The 13,226-nt window shown below is 36.6% G+C and overlaps 1 protein-coding gene across 1 annotated transcript in view; it reads right to left on the bottom strand.

Annotated features, from left to right (window-relative positions):
- Positions 1–13,226, bottom strand: part of LOC113070591 (semaphorin-3D-like) — a 49,872-nt gene that overhangs the window by 3,720 nt on the left and 32,926 nt on the right. The window contains exons 3-13 of the mRNA XM_026243994.1: positions 8,316–8,476; positions 6,769–6,831; positions 6,339–6,458; positions 6,037–6,130; positions 5,323–5,451; positions 4,358–4,500; positions 3,404–3,518; positions 3,231–3,300; positions 2,622–2,766; positions 1,311–1,533; positions 538–626 (exon numbers count right to left, since the gene is read on the bottom strand). Of these exons, the coding sequence (XP_026099779.1) occupies positions 538–626; positions 1,311–1,533; positions 2,622–2,766; positions 3,231–3,300; positions 3,404–3,518; positions 4,358–4,500; positions 5,323–5,451; positions 6,037–6,130; positions 6,339–6,458; positions 6,769–6,831; positions 8,316–8,476 (1,352 nt within the window). The remainder of the gene's footprint in view (positions 1–537; positions 627–1,310; positions 1,534–2,621; positions 2,767–3,230; positions 3,301–3,403; positions 3,519–4,357; positions 4,501–5,322; positions 5,452–6,036; positions 6,131–6,338; positions 6,459–6,768; positions 6,832–8,315; positions 8,477–13,226) is intronic.

Here is a 13,226-nt window from a genome sequence, read left to right as displayed (position 1 = left end):
TATTTATAATGTACAAACTTATTTTTGACTGGGGATTTGAGGGATGCAGTGGTGTTCAGTGAATAACAACTTAAAAACTACAATTTTGGTCCGTTCCTTGCTCAAAAGACCACATTTATTGTCTTAAATAAAAAAAAAAAAAAAAAAAATGAAAAAAAATGTAAATCCATCATTCTACTACAAAACATTCAACATGCATCTCATAGTAACCCTGTTGACTTCTGTGTGCTTACATTCCCTTCATCCCCAGAGCAAAACCGAGACATTCCTCTCTGTCTACAGTTTTGGATAAATGCGATCTTCTTTTTGTTCACTAAACACAATATTCTTTGTGTAACGCTGCCTTCTCCTGTCCCTGGGTTCGGTTCACTTAAGTAGACAGCCATGGGAAATCTGGTTTTCTTCTTTAGGAGTTATTTTTGTTTGGGAAGTACTTGACACGAAAACAACAACCAATAAGGGGTCAAAGGTCAAGAGTCCAACAGATGGCAGGATAAACAAGAAGAAGTGAGAGAAGAAACTGAAATTGCATACTACCTTGAAGACATTCAGCTCTTCTAGAACGATTTCTTCAGTTTCCCAGTTCTCTTTAGGTACAGAGACCACCTTTAATACTCTGCCATCGTCTGGAGATACAGAAGATTAACCACGTGTGATTTCACCATGCAGACAAGATAGATAGATAGATAGATAGATAGATAGATAGATAGATAGATAGATAGATAGATAGATAGATAGATAGATAGATAGATATTAACGTCAAACCTCAACCTGAACCATCAATTGTACCATAACTAAATATATCCCATAATGCACCCTTACTTCATTACCATGGTGAGTGGGGATTTTGGCTTTTGGCATGTGGATTTATTCAGCACCCTGACAGCTGTTACACTGTCCTAGTTCTACAAACAGTAAGATTGCGTGTTGGCTCAGTGTACACACAGGTTGGGCATATTTGTCCTGACCAGAGTATCTATTTGCCATAAATGATTCACTTAAACGTGACAGAGTTCATGTATACACCCACCAGTCCAGGAGGACAAATGTTAGACAGGAAAGGAAACATTGGCTCCTCGGAATGTCAGGATAATCCCAGGCAACAGGACCACTGACCAGCGTGGGAACAGAGGTCGTCTTTGATAGCATTTACTGGATATAGCAGAGGTTTCTATGTTTGCAGTGCAATTTTAGGTCTAATGCTTTCATAATAGAGAACACCAGGGGCAAGTTGTCACACTTTTTTCACTAGTACAAAACATCCCTTTCACTGAACATGTTGAACTTTGATTGACTGCATTCCAACATACCTGTGCCAAGATGTAATACATCATACTGGCCGTCCTCGGCATCAACCCTATCAACCACGAGCTTCTTCAGCCTGTAGGGGGCGTTGATCCGAGTGAAGACGGGATGCCTGTGGATGGGCATCACCGGTTCCCACATCAGCTGATGGGTCCTCATGAAGCTCACAACATCGTCTGGGAAATCTCGGGTGGACTTGTGCAAAGGGTCATAGGTTTCACTCGGACACTGAAGAGATATAGGAACTTTGGTTAGTCTTATATTCCGAAACCCTGTGGGGACTGAATTTGGAGTAACAGTCCCAGACAAAGGTAAAAATAGTCAAAAACATTTATGCAGATGTGGATTTTGGCCACTGTTCGAGATCATATTGCGGCAAGCATCATAATTCTTGTTTATTCATACTGAGACAAGCCATTTCGAAGGAATCTTCTGTTGTCATGAACAATTAGGTTTAGCGAAACCCCTCAAAACAGGGAATGTTATACATGTTAACATGATCTAGCAAGGTTTTACCAGCTTTTTCCTTGTAAAGTAAATAAACATGGTGACCTTCAAACGATATGCGCAAAGAAAACAGCATTGTGTCTGAATGAAGTAAACTCAAGTAGATCTATTTTACTATGTGTGAAACAAGTCTAAAACAAGACTAAAATATATTAATTGCACTTTCTAGTCCAGAGGTCTCCAAACCCCAGAGGGCAAACATCTTGCAGAGTTTAGCTCCAACCAGCCTTCACAAACTTGCCTGGATGTTTCTCATAATCGTAAAGACCTTTATGAGCTTATTAAGGTGTGTTTAATTAGGGTGGGCACTAAACTTTGCAGGACACTGGACCTCCTGGAACAAGTCTGGACACCCTTATTCTAGTCACCAAACCCCATCATTTGAAAGGGTTTAGCTGTCAACTCACAGTTGAGGTCAACTTCGTGGTTATGACTTCAGCAACTAATGGAGCAGAACTCACAGCCCTGATAATTGACTTCCTTTTGGTGACCTCACCACTAAAACTCCACACGCCAGCCACTTCAGTAACCGCACTGACGCGTGACCCCCAGAGTGCCTGCTGACATTTTTACAACCCCCTTGAGGCAGCTAGTGCATGGAGTGGCTGGCCACATGGTTTCCAAACTGCCCCAACATATCTGCAATCCAGAATCAATCATAGATCTCAAATCTTGCTTGCACTTATGCTCACAACACCAAAATCACAGTTTGAAGTCCTTCAAGTTGCCAACAAAAAGAAGCATCCCTCTACATGGCAAATCATCTTCTCTTCTATACCAAATATAATTCCTTCCTGTTGAGAACTTACCGTCCCCGGCCGTGGATAAGGGATCTTCCCCTTGTACTCCATCCAGCGATAATCAGGGCTCTCCTTATGCGCAAAAGGCCCGTTGAAGGCCGCTCGGATGGAAGCCATGGAATAGACGCAAATGGCTGAACCTTTGAAGATGGAGCTTTTGAAAAGGAAACATGTATTAGCCTGATGCCAGGTTAGAATAACAGAGTTCCTCAAGCTTGGTGACCTTTCACCCTCTCATTTAGCTTTGAGCTATCCATTCCTTGGGTGGGACACCGAGACGGATTGTTCTAAATGGATCGGGAGTGGGGAGGAGAACATCTTATGACCAGATTGTTGATTTTAGGGGCGTTTTAATACTGATGTCTGTTCACAAGATAAACTGATATAATCAGATTTAGGTTGTTGGAACGAATAAAGGAGGTCTGAGAACCTAAAGAGATAGTTAAATGGGAATGAGTGTGACTGATTGGTTGATTTGGATGGAGCCAATGATAATTCAGGAATTGAGGTAAACAAATATAACATTGACTGGAATGTGGCTCTAAAAAAATCAAAAGCTTATGAGGTGGTGACCCAAAGAATGACTCATGAATCAGACTTTTCAGGTAATGAACCTACCTGGAAGTGGAGAAGACACCATAGATGACTGGATTCTGCGGCTCTTTGGTCTCCAAGAGAAATATGTCCTCTAAAAATAAAAATAAAACATGAGAAGAAAGGATGAGGATCGTAGTCTTGAGGAATGAGTTTTTGAGTTCATGTTAATGTGTAATTAGAGTATGTGAACATACCCAGCTCATCAAAGTGTGTGTCCATGCCTCCAGGTCCTGGTACAGAGCACACCAGCCTGGCCTTCAGGAAGGTGCTCCAGCGATTAATCAAGCTTCGCTTTCCACCTATGTCATTCTAATGAAAACCAAGAACATGTAAGACTACACTATCTGAACCAATTTGAAAACACCAGGCATCCTACACTTGCTCACTTTGTAAATAGTAATTGGAGGAAAGAACACACTGCCAGACCTTTAAGTTGTTCCAAACACAACAACCTCATGCAGAAACATTGTGCCTCATTTGCTAGAAGAGGTATGACAAATGACAACAATTTGTGTTCTAAAAATGGCTCAAAATATATTTGGAAAACATTTCTGATATCTTCCAACTGGATGGGAATCAGTTTAAAGCTTAACATTTGGAGTCAGTGGCTATTAGTTTGAAATTGTTTTTGAAAATGGTCAACTCCTGATTACCCAAAATATGCAGATTAGCTTTGACTTTTGGCAACTAGCGTAAATTCCTCCAGACTACAAATTGGGCAAAAACCTGTGCAAAATTTGAATAGTATTTTCCAGCCATAAGAGATAATATGACATCACAGTATCTTACTAGCAAATATATGTAGTACATTACATATTATTACACCACCAATAAATACAGCAGAAAAAAATATATATATATACTGTATATAACATTTCAAAAATGCTCTGACATGAAAAACCTGAACAGAAAACCTAGTTTGCTAGATTTGTAGCTAGATTAGTGTTTAATTACTCTCAAACAAACCACTCATTCATCCATTATTAGATACATGATTACTTTACTACTGTGTAACAGATGATACGGAAGCTTACACATTCATTCATTGGTTTCTACAATAGACTCATTGATTCTTCATCCAGACAAAGGTCTTTTGGATCCATTTCACATATTTATTGGCTCATTTGGGCACTGGACTTGGCGCTCACCTTGCAGACACGAGCCACTCGACTGTAGATACGCTTGTCGAGCTGGTTGGACTCTACGGCAGTCTCTTTGAAGAAGAAGTAGACTTTGTCATCGTCCAAGCTGTGTGTGTCAGGGATGGAATATGATCCCACAAACTCCGGCTCTGTGAAAAGAAATTGGCATCAGAATGAGGGTGGAGGAAGTCACAAAAGTTAATTAGGCAGCATCAGTCACCCCAAAACAGTGGTTTCCAAATGTTTCAGACCATGAACCACCTTCTTATCCACTGCCAAAATTTGCTTAACCAGTATTTTGCCTTGTATTTAAGGAAATAAATCACTAAACATCTTTAAAACATGACATAATTTTGAATTTATGACTTTTTTTCCATGTCTGCTGCAAGGATTTCAAATACAGAGAAATCAGTCACACAATATAAACCCCACAGGTGACTGGCTTAAAAAAAAGAAGAAGAAGAAAACAACAACTGCCCTCTTGGTCCCCAAGAGGTAGCTGTTTTTAAATTCTGTTTAAAAATGAATCCTTTTATTATATTGATCTCCCTAAGATAATACAAAATTTAACTAAGCTAGCATCGATTTGGGTAGCTGTATGCTAATCTCTTACAGATCAATATATTGATTGTATGCTAAGCTAAGAGGCTAAATGACAACTTTATGCTAAGCTAACAAGCTGATAAGTTAGAAATACACTAAACTAACAATCTAATTTGTTAGCAGTCTGCTTTGGTAGCCAGCTAACTGTTAGCTTATAAACTCATTAAAGAAATATACTCTGGTTGTGCAACAAATGATTTTAAAACATTAATTGTTATATGTTAGACCTTCTTGCTTCCTAATTAAACTGGGCAAAATGTTTTAGTAATGCAAATATTTTCTTGCACCCAAACTAGCCTACCTTGGGAACTAAGGCCATGTTTTTTTTTGTACACACAATAAAAACCTTTTTTTATATCACTTCTCACCATTTAGCCACTGGTCCTGGTAAGCTTCAGTGCGGATATAGTGTTGATTGCTGCTATGCACAGATGTGCGAAAAATGGCAGCGTTTGTTCCCATGAAGTCTACTGATGTCCCAGCATACAGGTCCCCATCTAAAGTGAGCATTAATAGCAATTTAATGAAAATCACATTTAGAATGATTTGAAATGACAAATGATTTTTTCATGATACTTAGCTTATTTTTAACGATTCTACACTCTGACTCTTTGTCAAAATACTCTGATTTACAGCATCATTAAATGGTCAAAAGGGTCTCCGTTTGCAGTAATAGCCTTTAATTAGGTAGCATATGGTTTATGCATTAAGGTCTTCTGGGCTATACATGCCTTCCACAAAATAAAAAAAATAATAATAATAATTAAACATAATATAAATTTTGCAGCTGTGCTTGATTTCCTGACCACACTGTAACAGCAACTATGCAATTTCTAAAACTCCTTAAAGTCAAATTACTGCATGTGTCCAATGAAGACAAATATGGGCGACAAACCTGTTTACTGGAGGAACTTCCAAATTTCCCCACACAAACTAACATCTGGCCTGGATTTATACAGATCTAATTATCAATGACTCATATGGGAGTACGTCTAACCATTTTTTGTGCATGTTTTCTCAGTATTTTTGTCTACAAAGGGATCATGGGTTGTGTTTGAAGACACTGTGTTCAGGAGACTCACCTGTCAGTCGGGCGGTAAAGGGCTCCCGTGGACTGAAGGGACATTTTCCTCTCCCGGATTCTCCAACTTGGCTGAGGAGCCGGAAAGTGGGTTTCTGGCATACCAAAACAAGACTGTCACTCTCTTTGCACCATTATCCTCAATATTAGATCAGCTCTGTGGTCAATAACTCTCAGTGGTTTCTATAGGCTCCAATTCTCCCCGTAACTCCTCATTTTACAAGATAAAAAGCTTAAATGACCTTAAACGTGTTTACTGCTTTTCACACTGGCTGTTGGCCAAAAAATAGAAATACTGCTCACCTCAAGATTGTGTCCCAGGTCAATGTAGGTGCATTGTGGGTGGAACGCACCGGTTCCACATACATAGACGTGTGTTTTATTGAAAGGTTGTAGGAGTCTCACGTAATTGGCACAATCCATCTGAAAGATACATGTGGAATTTTATTAAAAGCATGTTTTTAAAGAGTTATTGTGAGGATAGGTGGATATGAAGCATCTTAAATCACACAGTAATGCACCTACTGATTTTTGCCTGCTATTACGTTGGACTGATGTTAAAACTTTAGATTTACCCTCCCTTAAGAATTTCCAGTTTGAAATATCCCCCCATAGTGCCATAAATATGATTTTTCAGCTTTTGTTCTTATCTTGGTCTGTGAAAGCATTAAAAAGACATCTATGGGTCCTCGTAAGCTGTACTTTTTCTTTGTGCCCTTTTAAAGTTACTTACCGATAGATTCTTTCCAGCATATTTGCAGCGTTCAATGTGTTCCTGTCCAGCTGGCCAGTGAATCTAAAAATAAAAGAGACAGTTTTCCCAAGGAACGGAAAATAATGCATAGCAAAACAACACATTAACACTTCAAGTTTGGGTTGTTAAAAAAAAAAGAAAGAAAAAAACATGTATATTTTGTTAATGTTCTTGTTAAAACCAGAGCTGAGTTGATTAGCACAGACCCCCCTTGCCGTATTACCATCATTACTCAACAATCTGCGTGCCTCTCAAATTGTAATCATCTCCATGTGGAAATGACGTCCAGGTATTGACCTAATGATTAGCTGGCAATCAGCACACTGTACATAATTATATAATTGGGAGATTGAAAACCTGGCACGCTCGGCTTTACTTCTTATGAAGATCATGTATGTATGGCTATGCTATGACCTTATGTTCGAACTCATCATTTCTTGCAGGCGTCTTTTGGTATTTCACTATTATAAAAGACAGAATTGATTAATATTGAACCAAGTGTAATGTTTATTTAGCAGTAATGGTGTGTAGTGGAGAATTAAGGCTAGAACACAAATGCCTAGGAAACACATTGCAAATTGATTTTGGATACTAACCTCTATATTCAAGGGGGGATAGAGGTACATTGAAATATCTGTGTTATTATAAAACTGTGTGCTATTATTCAAGAAGCGTGTTATAAACAGTCAAGTTAAGTAGCTTAAGCTAGCTATATTTTAAAACCGAACTGCTAATAAAAAACGAAGACGACGAATTAGATGAATTAAACTAAGAAGCTTTAGCTAATTAGCTCAAGTAAGAATATCCTCAAACTTGCTTTGCAGTAGTAACGGTTGACTTGAAAACGGTGAAAAAAGACACCAAGCTAATGCTAAGTCACTTTAGCGACCAGCAAGGCTATAGTTTTCAACACACATTGCGGTTCAAGTCAAACGTGAGTACGTAGCTAGAAGCTACTTTGAGTATTGCCATGTTGCTATTCAATTTTAAGTCAATTTTATTTAAAAAGCACTTTTCACAATACACATTACACAAAATAGTAATTTTAGTGTTCATTAAATCGTAATATCTTTATAAATTTGTGATAATAAAGTTTACATTTTGCAATGATATAAACAATCAAGCAATTGTGATTCGCTATAAAGCATAAATGTATTGTTTTATGCGAATAATGTATGTGTGCAGATAAAACTTTTTGATAATATAGTTCACATTTTTTAAGTTTACAATTTTACAAACTTTAAGTATTCTACAGAACATACGTTTTTTCATATCATTTTATAAACCAAGGGTCGAGACAATTTAATATTTCTGTGCTAATCAACAGATGTACCGTGTGTGGTGAAGCATCTGTGTGTGGAGAGGTGGACTTCAGAGAGGCCATGAAAACAGCATTGCAGATGTACAGATTCATGTAAACAGTATAACATTGTAGTCATGGTCTGTTTTCACTTTAGAGACCCTTATCCTCGCGATCGCTAAATGACATCATGCGCTGTCAGATGGTGGTAGTTGTGCGCGCTGACCTTGCGTGCCGCTTGGGTGAAGCTGTCAGAGTTTAGCATGTAGACGTGGTCTCGGCCTCCAACCAGCAGCCATCCACGGTCCTCATCCAGCAGTAAGGCCTGGTATGTTCCCCCCTCTCCGCCGTCCCAGAACACAGCAGAGCTGTTCCTCGACCTCAGTTCTGCCAGAAAACAATGGTTAGGTTTTACCAGAATGTGATATTTTCACACATAGATGTATGTTCAATTGTTCTGAACACTAGAATGTTATGGTTTGACATGACCTGAAATGGAAGATTCAGTATGTTAATGTAAAATAAGCTACACTCTTAAAAATAAAGGTTCCAAAAGGGGTTTTTCACAGTGTTACTATATTAACCATTTTGGGTTCCCCATAGAACCTTTCAGTGAACAGATTTTTCTTAGTGTGAAGAACATTTTAATAATTTAAATATTTTTTGCCGCTATAATGAACTTTTTGTGCAATGGAAAACTTCAATGGATTTTAAAAGTTCTACAAGCAATCATCAATGCTAATAAAGGACCTTTATTTTAAGAGCCATTTTAGGTTCTCCAGAGAACCTTTCAGTGAATTGTTCTTGAAATAAAAATTTTTCCCCTTAGTGTGAAGAACATCTGAATAATCTAAGAACCATTTTCCACTATAAAGAACCTTTTGCAATGAAAAGGTTCCATGTGTGTTAATTCATGGAACCACACTCTTAAAAATAATTTTATTAACTTCTTTACTCGCACTAGTGGTTCCATGAATAAACGTAAAAATCCACATAACTCTTCCATTCCACAAAAGATTCTTTAATCTCTTAAAAAAAAGCTTATTTATTGGCATCCATGGTTCCATGAAGAACCTTTAACATTCATGGAACCTTTCAAGGTTCTTTATATTAGAAACTGTTTCTTTTAGAATGTCCTGGTGAACAATTCTTAAAAGAACCATTTTTGATAGTGTAAACAACATTTTTAATAACGTGATATAAAAACTTTAAAATGGATATTAAAGGTTCTTCATGGACTCATCAATGCCAATAAAGATCCTTTATTTTTAAGGATGTGTTTTACTGTATAAAACTATTTTGAAAGGATTGTGTTGCAGTTTGAAGCTTCTCAGATGAAGGTCATTGCGTGGTGGTTCTGATCTTTCGTAGATTTGGAAAATAAATATGCCAGTCATACGCTGAATTGGTTTCAGCATGCTCTCATTCCAGATTACAAATATTTTTGTTCCTCTACAACGGCAATCGCACACAATTAAACATGATGCATTTCTCATATAAGCACATTCAGACACGTCCACATCTCCACAAACCCCCCTCGCTGGTGCTTAAACAGGCAAAAACAACTCTCCTAATTAAAGCCAATTCACCCTCAACACGCTCCTTGACAGCTGCGCTCCTGCCACCCACAATTCCAGCGGGGCGAGGGGCCCACATATTCAGCATAAGTGTTCATGATTACAAGTCGACGAGCGGTTTGACTAGCAGAACGTCCAGATCATGGAGGTGTCAGGCATGTTGTGCTGAGGGGAGGATTGCGCTAATAAACTTTGACAGGTGTTTTCTTAGCCACACTCTCTGCCTTGATATAAATGAAAGGAGTCAAGATGTTGCCCAGGAAATAGCTCAAGGCCTAGAGACGGCATTTTTGGCTTCATGGTCTCTCTGGCTGGGTCATGTCAAGGTGAAGGTTACATGATGCATCTGGATGTTGCTTTCTGTTCTTATTCTTTTCTTGTCTTTTTTAAAACATGGTATTAAGAATGTATGTTACAAAGTTTTCATATTTTTTAAATTATCTCCAGCAACATTTGATTTTTATAGTCTAGCTGGTTTCTGCCACTGAATAAAAAATAAAAAGAAGGTAATTACAACTTTTGTTCTTACAATTGCGTAATAAAAAGCCTCGCAACTACGACTTTTTTCTCAGAGCTGCATAATATAAAGTCGCAAATACGAGTTTTAGTCAAAATTGCGATAAAAAAATCGCAATTGTGACTTTTTTCTCAGAATTTAGTTTAACTATGTTTAAATTTGTATATATATATATATATATATATATATATATATATATATAATGTTATATCCTTCTGAGAATTTATATCATGCAATACCAACTTTATAACCACAACTGCAAGTTTATATCATGCAATTCTAAGAAAAAAGTTAATTTCTCAGGACTGCGTGAAATAAACTGTAATTATGTATTAATCATTCAATTACATTTATTTGTATGCTTGTTTCTAACTTAACCCAGCCTTTCTCTTAGCTTTAATTTCCAATTATAAATTAGATTTAATAAACTAAGTATCATTTTGCAACATGCGTGAATTCTCTGTGAATTATAAAATAAGCAAATGCTTAAAAAATGTTGACCATAATTTTCGTATTCTTCTTTAGTATAAATTTCACATTGTATCCTTATATCCCAGCTAACAAAAATAAGCTCTGAGAAGAACATTTAGCAAATTTTATTATTAAGTTCCAAATATTTTATTGCATGTTAAGTTATGAATGATTTCTGATATTTAAAACATAAAAAATAGGTTGTAGAAACATTCCATTTGGTCATTTTGCAAACATTATTGCAATGTTACATTTGGATATATTTCTCAAGTAGTAACATTAAAAAAAAAAAAAAAAAAAAACATTAATCAAAAATCCAACATGTTTTATAAAAAATAAATACATAAAAAATGTTCCATGACCAATACTAATTGGTATTTAAGCTTATATTTTGAAGCATTATTAAAGATCAGATAACTTTGAATAAGCCTTCTTTAATGATTCTGGAAGAACATTTATTCATAACCTTTATTATAACTATACTTATAAAAAAATATATACTTAGAGACAGCAAAGTTTGTCAGTAATGAAGAGGCCATACTAACTTTATGACAAACATTTGCATTGCAAACAGTGTGAGGAAATTCCAGCGCTTGCTAATGAAGCTGTTACTTTTGTTCTTGAAATGAAAGCCCATTTCTCTAAAAAAAAAAAAAAGTTTCATTTAAGTAGAAAAAATATCCAGAATTGTTGTACACTAAAATACATCGAGTTAATTACTGGATAAACTGTATAATGAAAATGAATGCTATTAGGGTCTGTGTTTAATGTCTTCCTGGATTATATTTCTCTTCCTGCTGCAGTTTTGTTTCTCAGTTTTCATCCTCCATTAATGCTGCACATTGCATGACTCACCATTAAAGGAATTCTTAGATGACAGAAGGTGATTTCATACCGACAACAAAAATAAATCTCATAATTGGGGCATGTTGATGCTATCCATCAAGAAAGCCATTTAGCACAGAGGCCAACCTACAAGTCACAGCACCTGCTGGAATCCTTTCCACTGCAGCTTCCAGAGCCGCGTTATAATGTTTCCGGAAGGCAGCAGCTCTTCGTCAGCTCTGGAGAATTTGGCAACATTTCATATTGAGAGTTCAAACACAAGCGACCCATACTTTTACTTAATTTTTGATTTTGTTAGATTATTATTATTTTTTTATCTCATGTTGATCAATTCGAGTGTTGAACTCCACTTTCTAAGTTCGTTTTACTTTTTTGAAACTTGCATCATTGAATATTACATATTAACTATAACTCGTAATATTTTAGTTACTCATTCTTATGTTAAGTTTTTTCTGTGTTTCGTTCGCGAGTTTGTTCAGTGCATTCACATTTGTTCAGCGCTTGGATCACACAGTCTTTATGTCATGGTAATAGAGAGTCTCGCATGAGTTGATCATGTGTCATGAGCTGGATCGGGAACATTTCCCACACCATCGTTTAAAACGTATTTCTGATAAATGAAGAAAAATCCCCCTTTCCCACCCACTTCCTAAACACACACATTCTCATTACCAAAGCCTTAAAAACAAGCAGGACCACAACAGCCTCTTTTCCATACATCACAGAGAGACGCATCTGGTTGTGACTCCACCCGGTCCACTGAGTCCTTGATGGACAGACTTTCTCAGGCTTTTAAGGTGCTGGATCAACTTACGTGGCCATATGATAGTATTTCACATTGAGGTCTAGCCAGAATCCCAGAGGAAATGGTTTCCATTAATGTGTCCCAGCCTTAAAGCATCTAAGCACTGACGTTTGTTCATTATATGATGGTTTGGAACAGCTATAAATCATAACTAAACATACGACTGAAATACATTCGTGCTATGCTATTTAGCAACTAAACTAGCATGCTAATTGACCCCACTGGGCTGTGTGTGTTGAAATGATTATGGTTGTAAGACTGAGGGGGGCTGAGATCTTCAACGCTTATCAAGACTGACGCGCACATCTGGTTGATGTGACACAGCTGGAGTCGAGCGCTCTTGAATGATCCATTCATAAATGTTTGAACTCATCCATTACTTCATTTCAAGTGTTTAATGAGTTCCTGAGTTGTTTATTCCCGAGATATTTGGCGACCTGTTTCCAGGCATATTACAGCAACGACACTAGTAGATGCTGACGAATCCTACATAATATAGTTTGTTTGATCCGTTAATGTGTTTAGCTTTATTTACTAATATATTTGCAACATTTCAACCCTGTTACTAATATTCAGGACTTGTCTAAATATATTTTGAAAATCTTATTTTCTGCTACTTTATCTTTGGAAATAAACAAATAAATAACAGCATCTGGAAGAATAACAGGGTTGCAAATGCCTAAATCAAGCTGTCACTTAGCAGTTAGTGTCATCATAGTAATATTTATATACTTTTACAGTATGTATTAACATTTTTTAATTAGCTTTTAATTTCATATTTTCAGATTACATATTAATTTTAGTAATTTTGTAATTGTTAGTATTAATTTAGTTATTTTCAGTATTAAATTTGTCATTTTTATTAGTATTTTTATATTATATTTCTGTTTAGCTTTAATTTAATATTTCCTTTTCCTTTAA

Source organism: Carassius auratus, unplaced genomic scaffold, assembly GCF_003368295.1.
Source record: "Carassius auratus strain Wakin unplaced genomic scaffold, ASM336829v1 scaf_tig00004584, whole genome shotgun sequence".
NCBI classification, from domain to species: Eukaryota; Metazoa; Chordata; class Actinopteri; order Cypriniformes; family Cyprinidae; genus Carassius; species Carassius auratus.
This window is presented reverse-complemented; position numbering and strand designations above follow the sequence as displayed.